The sequence below is a fragment of the Corvus hawaiiensis genome, chromosome 6 (assembly GCF_020740725.1).
Source record: "Corvus hawaiiensis isolate bCorHaw1 chromosome 6, bCorHaw1.pri.cur, whole genome shotgun sequence".
Taxonomy (NCBI): Eukaryota; Metazoa; Chordata; class Aves; order Passeriformes; family Corvidae; genus Corvus; species Corvus hawaiiensis.
Window position 1 is genome coordinate 37,266,603 of NC_063218.1, and position 21,029 is coordinate 37,287,631.

At 45.5% G+C, this 21,029-nt stretch overlaps 2 protein-coding genes across 2 annotated transcripts in view; one reads left to right on the forward strand and one right to left on the reverse strand.

Moving 5' to 3' along the window:
• Positions 1–810: 810 nt before the first annotated feature.
• Positions 811–4,911, reverse strand: LOC125327148. Its single transcript, XM_048306268.1, has 2 exons — positions 4,011–4,911; positions 811–3,176 (listed from the first exon to the last, which is right to left on the reverse strand). The coding sequence occupies exons 1-2, from the start codon at positions 4,462–4,464 to the stop codon at positions 2,518–2,520; spliced, it is 1,113 nt and encodes a 370-aa protein (XP_048162225.1). The 5' UTR covers positions 4,465–4,911; the 3' UTR covers positions 811–2,517.
• CDAN1 (codanin 1) overlaps positions 4,766–21,029 on the forward strand; it is a 39,114-nt gene continuing 22,850 nt past the window's right edge. Inside the window, exons 1-11 of the mRNA XM_048306267.1 lie at positions 4,766–4,898; positions 7,519–8,219; positions 9,714–9,938; positions 12,598–12,791; positions 13,213–13,332; positions 14,216–14,294; positions 14,686–14,806; positions 16,340–16,449; positions 17,147–17,236; positions 18,302–18,377; positions 20,361–20,569. Coding sequence (XP_048162224.1) covers positions 4,803–4,898; positions 7,519–8,219; positions 9,714–9,938; positions 12,598–12,791; positions 13,213–13,332; positions 14,216–14,294; positions 14,686–14,806; positions 16,340–16,449; positions 17,147–17,236; positions 18,302–18,377; positions 20,361–20,569 — 2,021 coding nt within the window. The 5' untranslated portion in view covers positions 4,766–4,802. The remainder of the gene's footprint in view (positions 4,899–7,518; positions 8,220–9,713; positions 9,939–12,597; positions 12,792–13,212; positions 13,333–14,215; positions 14,295–14,685; positions 14,807–16,339; positions 16,450–17,146; positions 17,237–18,301; positions 18,378–20,360; positions 20,570–21,029) is intronic.

Here is a 21,029-nt window from a genome sequence, read left to right on the forward strand (position 1 = left end):
ATTTTGCCCACTCTATAGTGATGAGAGGTAGCTCAGTTTCTTTCCTTGTTTAAAATAGTAAATCTAGAGTGTATCAGAAGTGGAAGAGTGATTTTGATCTGGCTCCAGTATATTTCAGTGGTACAACTGAAATACAGGGAAAGAGGAAGATCAGAACAAACATGCTGTGGCAGATTGATGTTGAGGTCTGGTTGTTGTCTGACCACCACAGTGCCTTTTAGCATTGCCTGGCTTGTCTGCATTCATACAGGAGATCCAATCTGCCCCTTCTGCTCGTAGGATCTTGCTGCACTTCTCTACTCACACTGTAGCTGCCTCTCACGTAAATCAGTACTGGAACATGAGAAAGCAGACACAAGTCAACTCTCCCAGGAAATGCTGTAGTAGGTGAAATTCAAAAATTAACCATTGCAAAAAGAATTGAAACATCAAAAGAAAGGTAAGAACTGCCTGTTGCAACCTGGACAAGCTCAAACTGCTGCCCAGAAGGACCAGATAGATCACATTTGCTAATCCACATGGAATGTCATGGTAGCATGAATTAGCTTCTTTGTCCATGAAAACAAAATACAGAAAACCCTGCTCAAGAGAGCCCATCCATACTGATGGGGGAGAAATAATGCTTCCAACAGGTTAATCTGGAAAGCTTTTAACAACATAGCCTCAAAAATCTGATTTAGAAGGATTAATTCTTTGCCATTCTTAAACTCAGCAATTTATTAATACCTGTTACCCATACCATCTCCTTCTGTTAAGGCAAACCTGGAAAAGAGAACTTTCTCTTCTTCAAGGCATTAATCCCAATTAACATTGTGTGGTACGTGCATACATTTTATTTTTGTGAGATATTTGCATATCTTACTCCATCTGTGATACTGAAAGGAAACACTTGGTAACAACTGATTACCCTGTATTCACATTATAGTAGGCAGCAGTGGTTGGTTTTTGAAGTGCAAGTGAGTTAAATCAGTACACCAAAATGGTGTAAGGGCAGAAATGAAGTACTTATATGCACATTTTCATACGGTAGAGTTCAGTCAAAGCTGACAGCAAAAATGGCATATCTTATTCTACAATTACATATTCTTATGCTTCTAGGAGAGGGACAATTTAATTGTGATTCTCTATGTATTTGCTAACTTCCTGCAGCAGGAATGCTTATGCAAACTGACTGTAACACTAGAGGTAGCTAGTCATTGCTATAGTCCAAATTTATCTGTAGAATTTTTTTAATATTGATCATAAATGCTTAAGAAGAGAACCTGTATGATTTTTCAAGTCATTGGACAAAATTTCAGGTGAGAGTGTTTTTGTTTGCCCTCCGGTACGGACGCCAGATATAAGAACATTGCACCTCTGCTACTTCTGAATGGTGCAAAGTAGATTGGCTTTAATATATAACCCTGAAACATCTTAAAATAGTGCCAGTGACAATAGTTTTCCCCTAACTAAATGCAAAATTTTGGCATGAAGATAAAATGATTTTTGCTTGTTTCAGAGTTGACACCAGGTTGCATTTTGCTCCAATTCCTCCTCATCTTTCTTCTTCCTTGGGTATATAGTTACAAGAAAGGAAATGAAGATGAAATCTTCCTAAACTATGCAAGATCATTTGTCTGGAATGAAGTGAGCCCCTGCCTCCTGTAATTTAACAGCAAATCTAACTTCCATTTCATGTAAAATAATACAAAGCTTTTTGCTCTCTGTATTTCAAATAGCGTGATATCAATTCCATAAGGCTTACAGAATCAGATAAAGATACAGCCTACATATAACCTGTATGTCAGAAACAGGCATCACTCATCAATTCCTCATTTTTGCTATATTTCTCTATTTTAACCATGTGACAAAAAAGAGGCTCCCCTGCTAGTGCAGTAAAACAAAATGTCTTTGAAGAGAAGTTGCATTTGATAAAGTGGGAATGAACAACAGCCAAGTGGAACAATGCTGTATGAATTCTGAGGACACTCATGGATGCCTCAATCCTAAACCATTCCTAGAATAAGCAAGTATCTCAAACTCCTCCTGTGATGCCTTGCACAGCTCAGACTTAAAAAAAACTCAGCAACAACAACCAAGCAAACACCCCCAACATTATTAGAAAAGGGAAATACTTAAAAAACCAGCTACTTCTGAGGTTTGTTTAATCCAAGAACCAGGTGACTTGTGTAAGACAGCTCCTGGTGGTTAGTAACCATAATGTTACTTTTTTACCCCTCTGTCATGCCTTTTATTTTTCAAAAGGTGACATTAAACAAAGGACGATACAGACAAAAGTCTTAATCAAAATAAATGTTTGGTTTTTTAAGAGAATAAAGAAAAGAGAAGAAATTTATTAGCCAACAGCAACAGAGTTAACTGAGACTGGTAATTAGTGTTTAATGCCACCTATAGCAAAATGTTTCCCACTGGGAAAAACACGGGAGGCAAGTCCACTTTGCTCCTTCAAAGTCACAGGCCGGAGCAGAACATACAATAGCACCCAACAACACAGTCACTTTACATATATTCAAGTTTTTACACATCTGCAAAGCAGAAGTAGTAGCAGCCATTTGGATGTTCTTTCTTAATGCTTCTCAGGGGGGGCCTAGGAAACTCGGAAGGACCTGGTTCTTGTGACATGGAGCTGGAGCTGCAGCTGCTGCTTCTGCTGCTGCTTCCAGCCACCTGTGCTCTACCTCTGTCCTTAGCAGGGGAGAGCTGGGGGGATCCTGGGCTCAGGTACCCAGCTGTGGTCTGAGTAGATGCAGTGGCATGTGTGGTTGGGCCAGTGTTGTTTTTCACATAGACGTTTTTGATAGCAACAAGTGTATGTGCCATGATGCTGATGCTGTTACTCAGATCTTGCATGCCTTGCTGCAGCAGTCGAAGATTGTGGTTGACACTGTCAAAGCCAGACTGGATCACCTGTATTTGGGTCTGCTGAATCTGCAGTAGGTCCTCTTCAGTCATTTTGTTTTGGTCTGCCTGGGACCTGCCTTTTGTTTTGGCTTTTACTTTCCCTGAGGAACCACCACCTGATGTCCCCAGAAAAGGCAGTTGTTCTTGACTAGGTGGAACCACTACCATGTCCTCAGAGCTTTCTTCTGGCTCTACCACCTTCACTACTATTTCTTCTTTGAGGTTCATCTGCTCAAGACTGGATTGATGAGATGGGCCGGGATTGCCATTAAACCCTAGAAGAGGGGGGGGTGGGGGGGGGGAAGAAAAGCAAAGTAAAGCCTGTGAGAAACTTCATAACCTCAGCAGTCAGTGACACATTTTCTCATTCACTAAGCACTAAGATTAGTCCTTGAAACAAGACTCTCAAATTCACACTATGTTATCTTTGACGGTTTTATAATACAAATTACCTCGATAGGTGGTAGGAAAACCATAAATATGCATTCACCAGTCAACCATGTATCTGCATACTACAGCTCCCTTACCACCACAAAAGCCAAACTTTAGGATCCCAGAGACAAAGTTCACTGCAAGCTCATTTCATGCTCTATCACGCATGCAGTAACCAGTAAGAGCGTTGCTGAAGCACTGTGATTGCGAGAATCCCTTGGTATTGAAGGTGATCATTTCAATGCGCTAGGACAGTATCTCCAGCACAAACGAAGTTAGGTACTCGCAGCACTTTGTACTGGCTGGACCTGTGTGCTGCCACGGCTGTTTGCATTTGCAAGAATAGCTGTTGTAATAGTGAAGATCGGTGACCGGGTCTAACGCCTTGTAGCTGGGCAGCATCTACTACGAGACAGGGTTTTTACTCTTGGGTGCTGTTCTCAGGCACTTTTATGACCCACAGCACGAAGCCTTACAGTTCTGCGTGCGTGCACATAGTTCTGCATTTCCAAGGATCCGAACCAGACCTTTCCTGCGGGGCCGGTCCCCGCGGCCCCTGCGCGCACGCAGCGGGCGGGCAGCGCCGATTCCCCGCAGACCGGGGCTCCCGCGGCTGCGGCGGGGGACGCCGGGCGGAGGGTCCGGGGCGGCGCCGCGGGGGTCACTCCCGCACTCACCCATGTCCCCCACGACGGCGCCGGGCAGCTCCAGCGTGTCGATGCCGCCCACGATGGGCACGGCCTCGGCGGGCAGCAGGGAGCCGTACGCGCGGCGCTGGCGGCGGGCGGGCGGCGCGGCGGTGGGCGGCAGCTCCTCGGGGGCCAGGAGGAGGCCGAGGGCGGGGGGCGCCGGCGGCCCGCAGCCCTGAGAGAGGCGGCACAGCTTGCTGCGGTCGCGGCGCTTCAGGTCCCGCCAGCGCTTCTTCAGGTCCTCCACGTCGCGGGGGCAGGCGGCCACCGGGTTCACCTTGTGCCGGATCAGCTCCCACACCTTCCGCTTCTGGCCCGCGGAGGCGCGGCCGGGTCCCGCTGCGAACAGCAGCTGCTCGTGCTTCAGCACCTGCTCGATCAGCACCTCCGTCTCCGCCTCGTTGAAATTCGCCTTGCGCCGTTTGGGCGAGTCCTCGGCCATCCTCCGCCGCGGGTGTCGGCGGGCGGGCGGGCGAGGAGCCGCGGGGAGGGGGGGGGACGCCGCTGCCCTTCCTTGCACCCCGGCCCGCGGGTGCCGCCGCCGCTAGGCCGGGCCCCGAGCCCTGCTGGGGAAGGAAATACCGCGCATGAGAGGAAAAGACGCGCACGGACCGGCGCAGGCGCCCCGTGCCCCGCGTGTTGACATGGGGAGGGGGCGCGGCCCCCGCCCGCCTCCCCGGCGGGAATCCCCGCTCGGCACCGCCCCCGCGGGAAGGGGGGACACGCCGGGCCCGCCCCCGGCGCGGGTTGTGCGCGTGCTCGGCGGGAGCGGCGCCGGGAATGGCGGCGGTTTTGGAGCTGCTGCTGCAGGAGGAGGTGCCGGTCAGCGCCGTGGTGCGGTGGCTCCGGCACGGCCCCGGCCACCGCCCAGCTGAGGTAACGCGCGCTGGGTTGTCTGCTCGCCCTCCCTCCCCCCCTCCCTCCCTTCCCGCAGCGCCGTGGCTGCGGCGGGGCCGGGCCCGTAGTCGCGCCACTCCCCCAGCGCCCTTCGCTGCCGCGGGCCGAGGCCGTGCGGGAAAGTTTGTCCGCCCCGCACTGCTGTGAGGGACGAAGCTCGCGTGGGTCAGCCCGGGGCCCCGTCAGGTGCCGTTCTGCGGCCGCGGGCTGAGGCCGAGCTCCCGTCGAACAGCCGGTGGCACCGCCCCCGGCGCGGGAGGGCTCTGGGCTCAGCGGCGGGAAGGCGAGGCCGCCGGTGGGGAGCTGCGCCGGGAGCTGCCCGGCGGGCGTGTGAAACCCGCTAAAATGCTCGGGGCTGAGCCCGCCGCAGCTCAGCGCCGCCGGCGCCGGGCAGTCTCCTGCGGGCGGTGGCGCCGCGCGGCTCCGGGCGGGAGCGGGGGGCCCCGCGGCCGCTGGCGCGGAAGCGCCGGGAGCCCGGGCTGCCGTGTGCCAGCGCAGAGCCGAGTGAGGCGAGGGGCGGGCAGTGCAGCGCAGCACAGCGCAGCTGGTGTCCTTGGGGGAACGCGGAGACATGAGGGGGTGACGCTTCCCGCGTCTTCGTCGGGGAAGGTAGCGGTGAGAGAAGGATGAGGCTGTCAGCACCCAGGGCTTGGCGGTGGCTCTGTGCAGGCGCCAGCGCGCCTCCCGGCTGGATGCTCATCCCGCCTGGACGTTGAGGAGGATCTTTGCGGGCTGGGAGAGGGTACTTGCTGGCTGAGTTTTGTCATGAACAATTTGTGTTCCTGTGGAAATAAAAACATTTCTAACTGTAAATGGACTAGGAGTGCTTGTATTTCACATAGAGAATAACACAAAGAAACAATTTGTATTTAAAGCATCTTCTGCCTGACCCCCTTGCAGAGTGTTACCTAGTGCTAAAATCAAAACTCACTGGTGTCACCGACATGAATTAGTCGGGTATTGCCATCATCCTAAACGTATGGGAAGAATGGACCGGGACTTTATGTTGTGTGGTATTTCTTCAACTGTGACTTGCAGAAGCAGACATGACAACGTTATGAAGTTTGAGATCCTGGTAGCTCAGCTAGCACTGTGTCGGTGAGGGGTGTGGAGGTCAAAATGTTTGCCCTTGCAAGGGAATTTCTTGCTGCCTCTTGCTGTTGGGAGCAGCGCAGTTGCTTCAGCATGAGAAAGCAAGTGGGAAGTTTGCAGCAGGCAGCTGTTGACAGGTTCCTGTTACCCAGCTGTGGAGGAACCAAACCTCTATTCACTTGGACAGAGAAAGATGAGTGAAAACAGGTTGTGCCCTGAAAAGCTGGAGAAACTACCCGACCTTATGCATAGCATAGACTGTAATCATCTTTTTGCCCCTTTGCTAATCCCAGGGGGGGCACCCAAGGAAACACTAGGCTACGTCTTGCTCTAGCTCTCATGGCACTTTTGAGCTGGAGATGGTCTTCTGACACCTCGTGGGGGTCGTATTCTGACCTGTGCTTTTTCACTGATTGTTGGCTGCTTGGCTTGTTATCCAGGCTGTGTCAGAATCTCACACTTCTTCAAGAAGCTGAATTGGTCTCACGCTTTCAAATACGACCTTAGTATGGGTGTTGAGGATTGTGTGAGTCCAGTCACGGGCATGCTTTTGCTGTCTTCTTTCATGCAGAAAACCTTCTTCAGAAACAGCGTTTGCTTTCTTGACTTTTCATCTAGTAGGGTTGTGAATATAACTTTACAGGAGTATGTATGCAATGCTTTTTAATATTAGTAAGGAAAAAGTTGCTGCCTTGGAGAACTTCTTCTGTTGTTGCAAATGTTGCTGAATCCTAATGAGAGGAAACAGAAACCCGGTGCAGTGTTAGGAACAAAAGAATTTTTACCCAGGGTACAAAACTTTAAACTGCACACGTAACATGAAGTCGTTTTTGTCTAGGTTTACCCTTGTAAGATCACCACCTGTTTAGATTTCAAATGTGTTGAGTCGGTGGTGGGTTTTTTGTTTAGGTTTCTCAAGTATAAAATTCACATACCTTAAAGTTGCACAGTCTCTGTTTAGACCTCTGTGAGGTCTCAAGGGAGCAAAATTATTTAATTGAAATGGAAAAGCAGCTTTGTATTTGGCGCTGCAGAACTCCAAGTGCTTTAGCGGTTGTTGTTACAGCACCCCTCTGTGGGAGCAGGTGGCATTCACAGAGAACTAGGGCACAGAGACATGGCAAATTTTAGATTTTTCTGTTAGAATTAGATGCTTTCAGTATTGATGTTTTTGAAATGTTGAACTTAGGGGTGCCAGTTGCTCCCAGTCCTCCCTGGCTGTAGCCAGTATTACTGATGTTTCCATGGAACAGTTCCACTGTTTTCCAGTCAGAGACCAAAGCGAATGACTCCATCTGAAAACTTGTGCCAAAATGGCTTGTGTGTAGGCTAATTTTCAGGTCTGTGACCAGCACTATGGTTGCTTGAATTTCAGTGACCTACTTCGACATGTTGGTTTTTACTGTGTTTTGAAATCCCATAGTTACTACTTAAATGTGTCTGGGTACATGGACAGAAAGAATCAGGTAGCATCTTTATATTAATTCTTTGTCCACTTCTCTTGTAGGAGAACCACATCCATGACAAGCTGGTATCTCTTAGCCTGCTTCAGAAAGATTTTGTGCCTTTTCTGCTGAATTTTTTAAGGGAGCAGACCAGCCAGATCCTGACTAATGGACCCCCTACTCCTGCTAAGACTCCTAATTCCAAGGCCCATGGGAGCCACAGGACAGGATCAGAAAGGAGGGCAGGCCATGCAACCAGCAGCCGAGTGCAGCTCTTTTCGCAAAGGACTTCAGTGACCATCTGCACCACAGATACCAGCTTTTCTCCTGCTGCAGCTTCCAGCGGTTCCTCCTCCTTTTCCGGGTCAAACCTGTCTAGCCCTTGTGGTGATTTTCCCAGCGTGGTCTCCAGCAGCAGCCCAAGCTTTGGGCACAGCCCTGTGCTCCACCACGGTGAGAAGCGGTCATCTCAGAAGGCCAGCTTGGGGAGCTTCCTCACGGCCACGCCTGAAGCGCTGCCTGTGAGACGAGGCCGGAGGAAAGGCAGCAGCTCGGTCGGTGCCTCTGGGCGGCAGGTAGCTCGGGATCTGGGGCGTTCCCTGGCTGAAGAGGAGGATGGAAAGAGTGACAGTGGATCCTGGAGTGGAGGGAGAAGGAAGCGAAGTGAAGCGCCTCTTGTTTCTGCCAGATCCCCGCCCAGCCAGCTGAACCTTAACAACTTGGAGGAGTTTCCGCCCATGGGCGCTGCCTCTGGCTGGACAAAGTAAGAGCGAGTCTGCCTCGCTGTCTCATTGGGATTGTGCTGCAGGTTGCTGCTCCTTGACCAGCTGTTGTGCATGTCCAGATGCAGAAGAGGCTGTAATACAGAATACCTGGCTTCTGGTCAGCGTATAGGGAAGGGAATAAATATTGCCTTGACAGGGAGTCAGGTTTCCCCTCTGTGGACTCACCCAAGACACCTCTTTAGCCTCTTGCTTGTGCTGCTGCCTGCAGCTTGCCAGTGCACAGTCCAGCTGATAGAAAGCTGAGCACATCTTTGTCCTTGCATGTTCTAACAAGTCAGCGCTGTATTGGCTCTGCACATTTCTCATTTAACAGAATAGCAGTTGGTAAGGAAGAGCAGTCCTGGAAGGCTCTTCAGCATTACTGATGCTAGCAAAAAAGCTTTTGGATTGACCTTCTGTGGCTTCTGGTAGCAGATGTTAGTGTGCAGCTTTGTTTGTGCTGTATAATTGTGGACAAAATAGCTGTAGCTGTATTCTCCTTGGTCTGCAGTAAGCCCTGGTCTCCTTGGTGACTTTGACTGAGTTTCTGGGCGGCTGTTTGTGTTGTGGTTGCCTCAGTCCTTTTATCTTTCTCTTTTACTCTTTAAAATCCTCATTACCAAATACAAAGCCTTTGTGTCAGCCTGTTTGCTCTGTATGTCAGTCACTGGTCTCTGAAAGTGGGACTTTCTAGTTGGACATGCAAAATTCCAGCTGAAAATTATTACATGTGTGAGTCTATATGGCAAATCCAATGGCTGGGTCTGGGTGATGCTCTAGATGACGCTTTGGCCAAGGGAGATAAGGTGTGTTTCCAGCACAGACAGCAAGTCTCTCTTCCTCAATTGCATTAATGCTCCAGGCCATGAGTCTTTGGAAGTCAGTGTTACAGGTGATTTTGAGAACACCGTAGCAGTTAATATGTAGCAACCAGCATTTCCTCGATGCTTTGTGTTACTGTATCCATTTCCAGTTTTTAGTGGTTTTTGCTACTTTACCAAGCCTCTTCCTGAAGGACAAATGCAAGTATTTTATGCAGGAAGAATGGGTTTCCCTGGACTTAAAGGATCTAATGTAACTTGGGAGCCTGGACTCTTAGCGATAGACGATGGCAACTTGATTGATTTTGGTTTTGGTATTTTTTTTTCTCCTGGTCGTGTCAGAAACTAATTCACTGGCAGTTTCTTACTAAAATGGGGCATATCCTGTCCTTTCAAATTAGAAACATTTGGAAGGGTTGATATTTGATAATTAATTTTGCTGCAGGGTCAGCAGGCTGTTTTTAGCTGTCTATAGCTCCATGACTTTCTTTTCAGTGACAGAATAAATTGATAACTATAGGTACAGTTTAGAAATTCAGTGTCCCAACTCGATACCCATTTTGTTTTAGCATTAGGTTCCTCTGGAAGAGTTGCATGCATACCTGTCTTGAGACCTAATTTTTTTGTTGTTGTTTAGCTTGATTTTAGTGGAGTCGCTTCTCTTTTTTTCAGCAAAAGCAAACCATCGAGGCGAATCAACCCAACTCCTGTGAGTGCTGAGCGGCCCCTCTCAAAGCCAAAGACTTGCTTCACTTCTACACCCGTCAGCCAGTCTCCAGCTGCTCGATTGTCAGCTGGGTCAAGCCTTGAGGCCTTCACTGCTGTCCAGGAAGGAAACCTCTCATCTGTGATAAGCAACAGCCTTCAAGAGGAGAGGGAGATGCTGAAGAAAGAACGGTAGGGTCTGAGCAGGAGGGTGATTCTTAATTCCCTTGTGTCCTGGTTCTGGGCCAGAACAGGGTTAATTCTTCCAATAGCCAGGAGGGGGCATGGCCAGGACTCAGAGGTTATTCTACACCACCTCACCTCATTTTTTGGGGATGTGGGAGGGCTCTTTCAGGTTGCCTGAGAGTGGCAGAGGGAGTGGTCAGGTATTCTCTGTTTTCAAGGGTTTCCTGTGAATCGTTTGCCTCTTTCTTGTACCCTCTGATTTGTATTGTTGCTGATACTGCTCCCTTTCTTATCTCATTGCTGTTTCCAATAAGTAGTTCTTATCTCAACCTGTGATCTTTACCTTTTGCACCTCCAATTCTCCTCTCCAGCTTGCCCCGAGGCAGGGAGAGAGAGAAGAGATGGAGTAGTTTGGAGGGTTTCAGTGGGAGCACTAAACTGGGGAGTACATTCCTAAACCACAACACCTTCCCTTAAGGTGGTATCGATACCAAAGTGGAAATGACAGAAGAATATCCAAAACAGATATTGGTGACCTTAAACTATAATTTACCTAAAGCCAAGTGTGTCTGTGGTATCAGACTAGGATATTAGTGCATCTAGCTCATGTTTGTCATTTTAGAGGTGTGCTGACTCTGGAACAATGACTCTCACTTCAAAAGCGTAATCAGTCCTCACTGCTTTTATGAGATTTCCTCTTCATGGGCTTGTATGTGTGGTTATCTCCTGTGCATTTCTCCTTAGATTGCACAGGTGAAGCAATTGGGTGTAGACTGTGTTTGAAGATTGCAGCAAGACACACCGGTTTGGAGAAAATGAGTTAGTGATGCAAATGTGTGGAAAGTGTTAATGGTTTTGCAAGGTAGGTAGAGTAGCAGAAGCTTGCAGTCAGAGAAAACAGGACATGGGCACTTGAGATTCTGTTTTAAAGGTTACTACTGCAGTTGTCTGTTGAAAATTGCTGTCAGATGAAGTGAATTCTAGCCTCTAATTTTGTCTCTGCTGTTCAGTTAGTGAACATGGAACACACACACAGTTGGTGTGACTTTCATTGTTTGTAAAATGGTGTCACTGTGAAGATTGATACTAGAAATAAACCAAAGCCCAGTAGTAGAGAAACCATCGTTTCTAATTGCTGACAGAACTGTTGTTGCTCTTTTGTAAGTTTTGTTCTTGGGGAAACTCCTTAGGACACATGGGTGTAATTCTTTTCCTGCTAAGCTTTGCAGCTCACTTCAGTGGGACCAGAACTAGCTGAAACACATCCAGTAGTCTAATGAATTACTGTTTTTACTGAACCTGCAGCACAACTGCTCAGGATTCAAACCTGCCACTCTGCACTTAAGTCTAGCACCTATTCCAGTCTAAATTCTCCCTGAAATGTCCCAATAATCTGTATCAACTGAAGTCAGTGAAATAGCAGTATGTGGTGGGCTGGATCTTGTACATGAAGTGATATTCTCATCTGACCCATCCTGCTTGAAAGCTGGGAGAAGCTGTTGTGTCCTCAGTAGTGGTGGTGAAGTGAGGTACAGAAGTAACACAGCCTTCAGCTGGCTGGGTCCCTTTGACCAGGGGCAAAAGGTGAGTTTCATCCTGAGGTAGATGACAGCACTGAGGCAGAAGTGATGCGGATTCTAACTGCATTATTGGAACCTTACCTTGGTGGGCTCACAAAGTACTTAATGAATAATTTTCTTCAGTTCTATCAGTTGGTCGATTATGTTCATTGCAAGGAAGCTGTTGGCAATCTGTTTCCGTTTTGGGACCAATTGTTCATCATCACAGCAGTTCCACTAGAAACAGGCCAATAGGAAAAGTTCTTTCCTGCAGGTAAAAATGTTTCTGACTTCCCCAGAGCCCTTAAAGTGACTTAAAGATTTTACTTTTGAGACAGTGTGGTAAGATGTAGTGTGATGTTCCAAGTGTAAATGTTCCATTGGAATCTTTGACAATCATTTGATATTGCTGTCACTGGCTTGTGTCCTGTATCTCACGTGTCTTCTGGTATTGCATTTTGGATGACCTCTCTAGGTATAGTTTTGTACGATGTCTGGATGTCTGTGTATTTAATTGAGTGATCATTGTTGATTTAGAATCCAGCAATCAAAGTAGTTAGTTCCTTCTGTTGTTTAACTTGCCAGTATGGGATTTCATCAGCTGTTGCATATCAGCTTTCCACTTAGTCATGTTGGGTCTTCTCAGAGTGTTGTTAGCCTACATCTGTATCCAAAGGTATGGATGTGAACTTTATTTTCATGTATTTTTTTAAATGTCTAGCTGTCAGAAATTGTACATGCAAAAAAATTTTTTTAGGACCTGGTCTCTAACAGATTCCCTGTCCTTAACAAGTACAAGTTCAGATGAGAAGCAGTAACATAGGTTAGTTGGTTAATTTGGTCACAGTGCTACACTATTTTAACAGGTTGGAATTTGAATGGGATTCTTTAGAGTCTTTTGGTTGCTAACCTGAAGATCTATTTTCACTAAGAGAAAGATGACTCAAATTACTATCATGCTCAAAGCTGCTTTAGACAGTGTAAATGACATGGTGTAGTTATGGCAGGATTTCCTTCATGCTACACTGGAAGAGAAAGACCTCTTCTGGCTGCATGGCTGCTGTAGCTCATCCTCAGCCACGTATGTTGCTGCTCTCGAATTTCAGATGCAAATTGCTGCACCAGGCGTCTTCTCCTGCAGGGATATCTTTTGATCCTGGTACTCCAACTAAGCCTAGCTACGCTCGCAGTGCTAGCCTTCCTGCTGAAAGCCATCTGGTGACCTGTGCAAATCCTGCTAAGGTTTCCTGCAAGAAACAGTTGGAGTGTCTGGCACAGCTCTATTCATCGTGCATAGCAGGTGAGGACACAGAAGATGTGAGACTGACCTTGCTTTGAGCTTTGAACTTGCATATGTGTTGTGAGAAGGAGAGGGATGGGAAGTGGAAGTTGTGGGATAGTTATAGTGTACAAACAACTGACATCTGTAAAAATAAACTAAGCCAACACAGTTAAAATAAATGAATACTTGGTAAAAGTTTAGGGAAGGAGGTGAGCCTGATGCAGTACTCTGAGCTGCAGTAGACTGAAGTTGTATGTCTCGTCAGAAATCAGGCCATTCCCTAACACCTTTCCCATGCTGATCTACACTGTGATTGTGTTGTGGGGAGGGAGTTCTTTGCTGACTACCACAGGACAGGAATCTGTCTTTTTACCTTTGTGTATTAAAGTATGACAGTATTGAACAATCCACCTTTGACATCTCATTTGCTCTCTTCCAGAAAACCTGGTACCAAATATTTTTCTGGAACTGTTTTTTGTTCTGCAACTGTTGACATCTAAAGGCACTTCTACTGCAGAAGATGGGAATAGTGACCCTGAAATCAGTGAAAGAAATAGAGGTAAGCAGTAGTAATGAAGAGAAAGAATGTTGCTTCCATAGAATGAGAAGGTGTTGTAGAGTAGCTTGAACAGTTATTCTTAAATTACATAAAAACACCTTATTAACACTGTGGGACTCATGTGAGGTGCTGACAAAAGTCCTGCATGTATGGGAAGTGCTTCCACAGTATGATAGAGCGGGGTTGTTAGATACTGTTTAGATCTCACACATGCTATTGTGTGAGATTTGCTGTAGTTACTTCCTAACACTGACTTTTAGAGAGAAGGACAGTTGTGCTTGAGTTGCTTCTCCATTGATCCTGCAATTCAAATGTGCTGTGCAACACACAGTTGACCTACTGTGTGTTTCTTAAGCTTCAGATTGGGATCTGAGTGCATAGGATCCAGCCATATTTTTGCATTTGGCTTTTGGCAAATTCAGCCTTAAGCTTGATGCAATTACTACTTTGCTATGGATATTACAACCAAAAGGGTGGTTTTAGGATGAGACCCACCACATCCTCCCCCACCCCACATGCCTCAATTTAATTGACCTTTGTTTTGCTGCTCATTGATTCTTAGGGCTGAGATTAGGAACATGAAATCTTCAGCTATGAGAACACCATTTTATGATTGTTTGTAGTTGGTCTACTTTTTTTTGTTCTGCTTACTGTTGTTCAGAACATTGAGAAAGAATCTTTTCTTTCCCATACAGCATTCAACAATTCAATTGCCTTTAGTATAGGAAGGATAGGGAATGGGAACTTCTGAAAATTGAATAGGAGTCTGGAAGTTTTTTTTTTTGATATGTCAGTTCCTACTTTCCTTAAAAGCAAATTGTTGGTCCTTTAGTTTATAAATGGTGATAGGTACTGTTGTCTCATGTTTCTTTTTTCCCCCTAGATGTGTCAGGGAGACAGCATTTCGAAAGTGTGCACAACTGTGTTTATTTTGCTGTTCGAGTCTTGGATTATCAATATGAGTGAGTTGAATTCTTTTTTCATCTACTTGTGTCTGCAGTTGTTTGTGAGGTTAAGCAAGTATGCTTGGATTTTAGAACTTTACCAGTTACAGGCACAGAGTTGTTAATTTTCCTTCAAAACATACAACTTAACCGGGATTTGGATGTCTGTGGTTTTCCTTGCACTGATCTGTCCATTGAACTTTGTTGTAGTTGTGCAACATTAGGAAAATCATGAGATGAGAATGATAACAAATACAGATACCAGTAGGATTTCATGCTGGGTACATGTGGTTTAGAACTCTTTACTTGGCAGCCTCATAAAATGTAAGCATAAGCATTTCTTTAGATCGGATCATGTGTTGTTTATGTCTGTCTGTCTGTCTGAGTTTTATCCCTGTTATCTTGGCAGAATTATTTCCCATTTAGAAAAGGGGATGCTGAAGCTTTTGGCCGAAAATGAACGGATTGCATCTTTTTCTCTCACCTTGCACAAGAGGCTCAGGCAGGCTTACGAAAGCAGCACAGCCAAGGTAAAAATTAGCAGACCCCAAGTGAAATTGCTTCAAGCCTTTGTGTTGTTGTTCTTTTATTTGCAATGGCTTTGATGTTAAATCTCATTCCTCCTGCTTCACCTTGTTGTGTTGTCTCTAGAAACTGTCTAAAATCTACTTTTTTTCCTTGTCAGTGGGTGAGTGAGTTGCTGGGTCCAGTGATTGTTAGCTGTGAATCACTGCTGGCTAGCCTTGCGTTGTGCTCCAGGCAGTGACCTCAGCCAGAGACTTTGATAGTGTCAAGTTTTGCTTTTAAAATTCTCATCTAGTAAATATGGATCCCAGGAGAATGGTAGGCTAGGTGCAGTATCAGAAGGTACTTTCAAAGATGTGGGTTAGGGTTCAGAAAACCACAACGCCCAGAGCTCCAGGGACACTGACCATGCCAAAGGCATGCCAAGGGGAGCGCGGCACTGGCCAGACTTTGCCGTGTTCGTTTCTTCCTGATTGCAACTCTCTTCAGCCCAATGATTTTTTTTAGGCTGTGCCTAGGGCTAGGGTTAGGGTTAGGGTTACGTCTAGGGTTAGGGTTCAAAAAACCACAAAGCCCAGAGTTCCAGGGACACTGACAATGTGAAAGGCATGCCAAGGGCAGCTCGGCACTGCCCCAACCGTGCAGCGTTCGTGTCTTCCTCATTGGAACCTGCCTCAGCCCACTGCAGTTTCTTAGGCTGCGCCTAGGGTAGGGTTAGGGTTCCACCTAGGGTTAGGGTTCAGAAAACCATAAAGCCCAGAGCTCCAGGGACACTGACCAAGCCAAATGGCTGCCAAGGGGAGCGCGGCATTTCCCCGACCTTGCTCTCTCCTCCAGTTTCCACTTGGAACTTGCCTCAGCCTAATGCCTGATTTTTGGCTCCACCTGGGATTTCTTTCATTGATATGCACTTCTTTTAGGCTAATGACATTTCAGTGGAGACAATCCAGGTTAGGAAATATGGTTCCCTTGAGTTATCCAACTGGTTTAGGGAACAAAAGCTGAATGGTAGGGATGTATCTCATTTCATCCATCTTTTAAATATGGAAATTAGTCTTGGCAATGAATGGACAGTGTACTGAGACTGGGACATGTCAGTAGCTGAGCTTCAAAGTTGTTAAAGTTGTAAATAAAGGCCTTGCTACTTGAAGCACTGGCTTTTCTGTTGGAGAAAGAGTAAGGTAATAGAAATTGCCAGGCAGGGTCCTGAATTTTCTCAAGCCCTATATTGAAGGTACACTTTGACTATTTGTGAGTCTTTCCACACTGTATCAATACTGGTTGCAAGCTGTTCAGCAGAGATTTAAGGAGACCAGATACTTTCTCTCCTAATGTTGAGTGATGCTGCCTATGTAGCCTAGTGCAGATTGTAAAGCTGTTGGTGCTTGCTAGTAGTTAGCAGTTAGGAAGTAGAGTGTCTGAACAACTCGGCTAGTGATACTTTGTTTCCTCATCATGCCTTTTCCCTGCTTTTTTCTGTGTTTCAGACTGTTTAGAGACTTACATTAGTTTAATGGCTACCTTTATATTTTTAACAGGTGTCTCTCCTGCTGCCATGCTCTGTACAGTCTGTTTCTTTTCAGCCAGAAACTGATAATCGCTCTAACTTTCCCAGTGACAGAGCATTTCACATGTTTAAGAAACAAAGGTAAGCTTCTTCTACTGTTCCTGGATGCTAACAGGGTATAACCTTTGCATGATTATGAACAAAGGATATTAAGAATGTGTCATGTATGCTACATACTGTAGAAAAAAATCCTGAAATTTTTACTCTAATTAAATGAAAAAAGGTCTTTGTCCATATTGACTGCAGGAGCTAAATGGTTAATGTCTTTAGAGAAGAACAGCCTAATTCTTCAGGAGTTATTGAGACTTCTGATAATGCCTGTACAGTGTGTCACCCTACTGGATTGCTTCTGCATATAAATCTGGTATGCTTCTATTCTTCGTGCCACCTCCCTCCATGCTTGCAGCAACAGGGTGAGGGCAGAATGATGAATTGTCTTGGTCCTTTTCTTTTTCTCATAGGTATTACTTCATGTGGCTTATTCTTTCCTGCCTCTCAGTCTTCACTATGTCTGTCTGGCAATGGCTGTTTTGGTCATTCCATCATAGATTGGGCATAACAAGTTTAAGCACTTGCTGTCAAAGACATGGAAAATGGAAACTCACTGAAGTACTGCTAACATTTATGAGTTTTTCAAAGGTATCTGAATGCTTAGAGGCTGGAGTTATTTAATCTGAGGTAGATTCTTGCTGGGGAACTTTGAAGCAATTGAATATTCAGTTGTTGCTTCAAATTTTGAAGAGTGGGTATTCATTCCCTTAAATATCTTGATTCACAGGGATATCTTTTATGAACTTCTGCGTGAATGGGAGGATAACCATGAGAAAACTGGCTGGGACTTTGAAAGAGTTCTGGGCAACAAGATCAGGTAGGAGTCTTATGCAACTCTGGCTAGCTCTTTAATGTAGCTGAATTGCTGGTGCAGCATACTGCACTTGGCATCCTTAGTTCCATGTTCCGCCTGGTCTTCTGCACTAATCTGTAGGGGGCTGTGTGCTGCTTGGAAGAGACTGCCCGTGTACACTTGCTTCTGAATTTAAAAGTATGAACTGTTATCTTAAAGAAACAAACTGTAAGTGGCAAGGGGCTAATTTGATCAGTCTTGATGTGGCTCTTTCTCTTTCATAATCACAGAAAGAGCTGCTCTCAAAACCAGTGTGTTGTGGTCTGAACATTGTTATTGCATACACCTGTGTGTGCATGCCATGTTTCCCATGTCTGACTCCTCTCAAGTGAAGAGAAGTGTGTTATGTGTTCAGAAGCTGTTAGCTCTTCTAATTATTTCAGGGAGTCTAGTGCATTGGCTCTGAAAAGAAGACAACTGTGTCTCTTTCTGTGGAAAGCAGACTATTTTATTCACTTACTGCTTTATCAAAATGCAGTATATATAAAGAAACTATTATAGTGTTGAAAGCAGTTGCCTTGTGGGTTTCTGTGTTAGTCTCAACCACCAGCCTACTCAAGTTACGTGTATGTAGATGGCTTTTCACCACAAGAGCAAAACAAGGCTGAGGCTTAAACTGAGACATTTTCCTTCTCTTGGGGCATCAGAAGTAGCACTACTGCTGTTTGCTTACTTCCACATGTGTGAACTCTCAACTCACTGTTCTGGGTAGGGAGGAGTGGGAGCTGAATGATTTTATTCTTTTTTCTAAACAACAGCATTACTGCAGGTAAGGAAGAGATTCTTTTTATCTCTAGAGCTGTGTTTACTCTGCAGGTGCCCAGGGAGAATTTTTGTTTCCATGTCAGCAGCAGGTGGGGCTCAATGCTTGGGAAACTGGGTTATAAAGATACTGCTTTTTTTCAATGGCCTTCGGAGATTGCTTTCTTAAAAGTAGATATTTTATGCTTTTGGTATAGTTTGAGGTTAGAACACTGCTTTTTGTACCACAAAGTTCCAGTCAGAATTTTGTAATGTTTTCCTTCACAGGGCCATGATGGCTCACCTATCTGCAACCTGCAACCACAGCCGTTTTGCCAGGCTCTTTCAGAAACAGCTTATCCAGGTAAATGACTTGTGTTGTTTAATGACTGTATACATCAAAGCTGATTTGTTGTATCAAAGCTGATCCGTCCTTGGCCCGAGAAAAGTCTTGTAGGCTTCTTTGAGGTTTTCCTTTTGAAACTTTTTTTGGGAGACACAAGTTTTCAGGATGGGAATTTCTTTCCTTCTTCAGAAATAATCAGTCATAAATGACTGATGGACTCTGTTTAAATTAGGAATAAGGCACACTGAGGACATCATAAGCTGTAAGCATTCATTCTTCATGGCTATTTACTTTAACCTTCTAATTTTAGTACAGTTATAGTTTCTGGAAATTTTAAGGATGTATTTTGAAATTTTTCAGATGTAGAGGTTCCCAGTTATGTTTGTTAGCAGCATGAGTGCAAAAATTCTCTGGTCCTTCTGTGTAACACTGCAACAAGCTGGTTTTGGTACAGTGTTGCTGTTGTAATTTAAAGGGGTTTTTTTAGCCAATTTCAAGCATCATCTGACTTCATTGTAACTAAAGAAATGAAGAAGGAGAAGATGCTTCTCAATGAAGTATAGATATTCACTGTATTCTCTGTAGATGCTTGGCTTATTGGTGGGTTCCTTTTGGAGAGCGAAACAGGCACAAAACCTCGTCTTGAGTATTAGCCCCCACACATTGCTAGGAAGCTGCAAGCTGTTGGAATGTTGTAAATTCCTCTAGTGTTAAGTCTGGGTTTGCATCAGTGTCCTATCTGACTGAGTGTGTTCGTGGAAACTGTGGGACAGAGGTAAGGTGAACTTCATTACATCAATAGGATTTAATTAGTCCTAGGTGCTGTATTTCTCTTTTATATCTGTGCCTTCTTAATGAAGACTGCAGGATTTCACAAGGGTAGCCAAAGATCTAAACTGATAACTGGGTGTCTTCAATGGATCCAATGTGTCTGACTGGAAGGTGATTTGCAGAATCTTGTGTATATCATGATACTCTTGCAGAAGTGAACTGAGGACTTGTGTCAAAGCCTGATGATTTAAAGGTAGAGAAGTCTAACAAGATGTTCCCTTGGGGAGACAAGGATGTTCTGTTTGGAATAAATGGTACTTGCTCACTTGATAGACATTCTTAAATGTTGCTTTTTATTATGATCTCTCTTATTAAAACTGTCATGACTTAGATGTATGCAGTCAACTTTTCCCATTGCTCAGCATTTGCTTGGTTATGTCTGGAGTGCTGTGTCCAGCCTTGGGCTCACTAGTACAAGAAAAGAAACAGCAAGTCCAGTGCTGGGCCTCATAAATGATTAAGGGACCAGAGCATTTTTGTATGAGAAGAAGCTGAGAGCTGGGAGTATTCAGCACGGAGAAGAGAAGGCGCCAGGTTGTCTTAGCACTGTGTTACAAATACCTGCTGGGAGGGAATGAAGAAGAGGGAGCCAGATTTTTCTCAGTAGTGTTCACTGGCAGGTCAGGAGGTTGACCCTGGCTGAACAAGAGGGTTGGATTAGATGATCCAAGAGGCCCCTTCTAAACAGTTCTGCAGTTCTGTAATTCTTTGAGTCTTGAGTCGTATCTGTGTTTTGGAGGCAGTGGGGCACGAATTTTTAAATTTTATTTGACTCTCTGGAAGTTCCAGGAAAACCTGCTGTGGAATGTGTAGTGCAGTATCATGGGCCTTGGGGACTGAACTAAAGATGCTACTGAGTGGTTCATGAAGATCATGAGAGTGATAGGTATTCTCTCCACACATCCACATGTAGCCTGCTAGATACGCCCTAGTTAGATGTGTAGGCTTGGAATTCTGTCTCAGAAGACCTCTAGGTTGTCTATGGCCAAGGTGGGTAGCATGTTGTGGCATGGGGAAGAGTTGTTCTGTATGTGGGCACCAGGAAACATTGTGCTTGGATTACTCCAAAAACAGTCTTGTGAGGAAGGGATAATATGCTGGGTGAGAGATGAAGTGAAATGCTGCCTTGTTACAAATATTCCACCTTGGTACTCTTTCTGTCTCCTAAAGATGTGCAAAGGTCCTATCGGTGGTGGTGCAAGCTGGGGAGACACTCCAGACCAGGATGTCCTTAATATGCTGGGTTCTGATAATCTGAGCCGTTTGAAGAGGCTGCAGGAAAGATTTGTTGTTCCTCAGAGCATCAGAGGGCCTTGTCCACCTCCTTCATTCCCAGGGTGCCAACAATTCTTCAGGGACTTCATCCTCAGTGCAGGAAGGTGAGCAGCCTGTGCTTGCTGTTCCCTCTGTGACGTGTGTGGGCAATGGAAGCACGAGCACGTTTCTCTTGCAGCAGGGAGTTATCCAGAAAGATTGGGACTAGACTATATGGTAATGATTTTTCTTCGATAAACCCATCATACTTTCTTGGAGCTGTCAGCATTTCCCAGTGCCAAGGCATGCAGTGCTACCTAGCAAGGACACTGGACTGGACAAATGCTTCTTGTGTGATAGTGCATGAAGCCAAGGTGTACAGGATGAAGCCAGGTTCATGGTTCTGTTTAATGTTTTAGTTGGTCACAATTCACAGCGTGGGGGAATTGTGATCTGTGGGAGATTATAATCTTAAATTCAGTTATTTTATAGATTCCTCCTTTGTCAGATCAATTTTATTATCCTTATGCTGAGACTTGTTACATAGCATCTCTGAAGAAGTACAAAAGAAGCGTGGAAATGAAG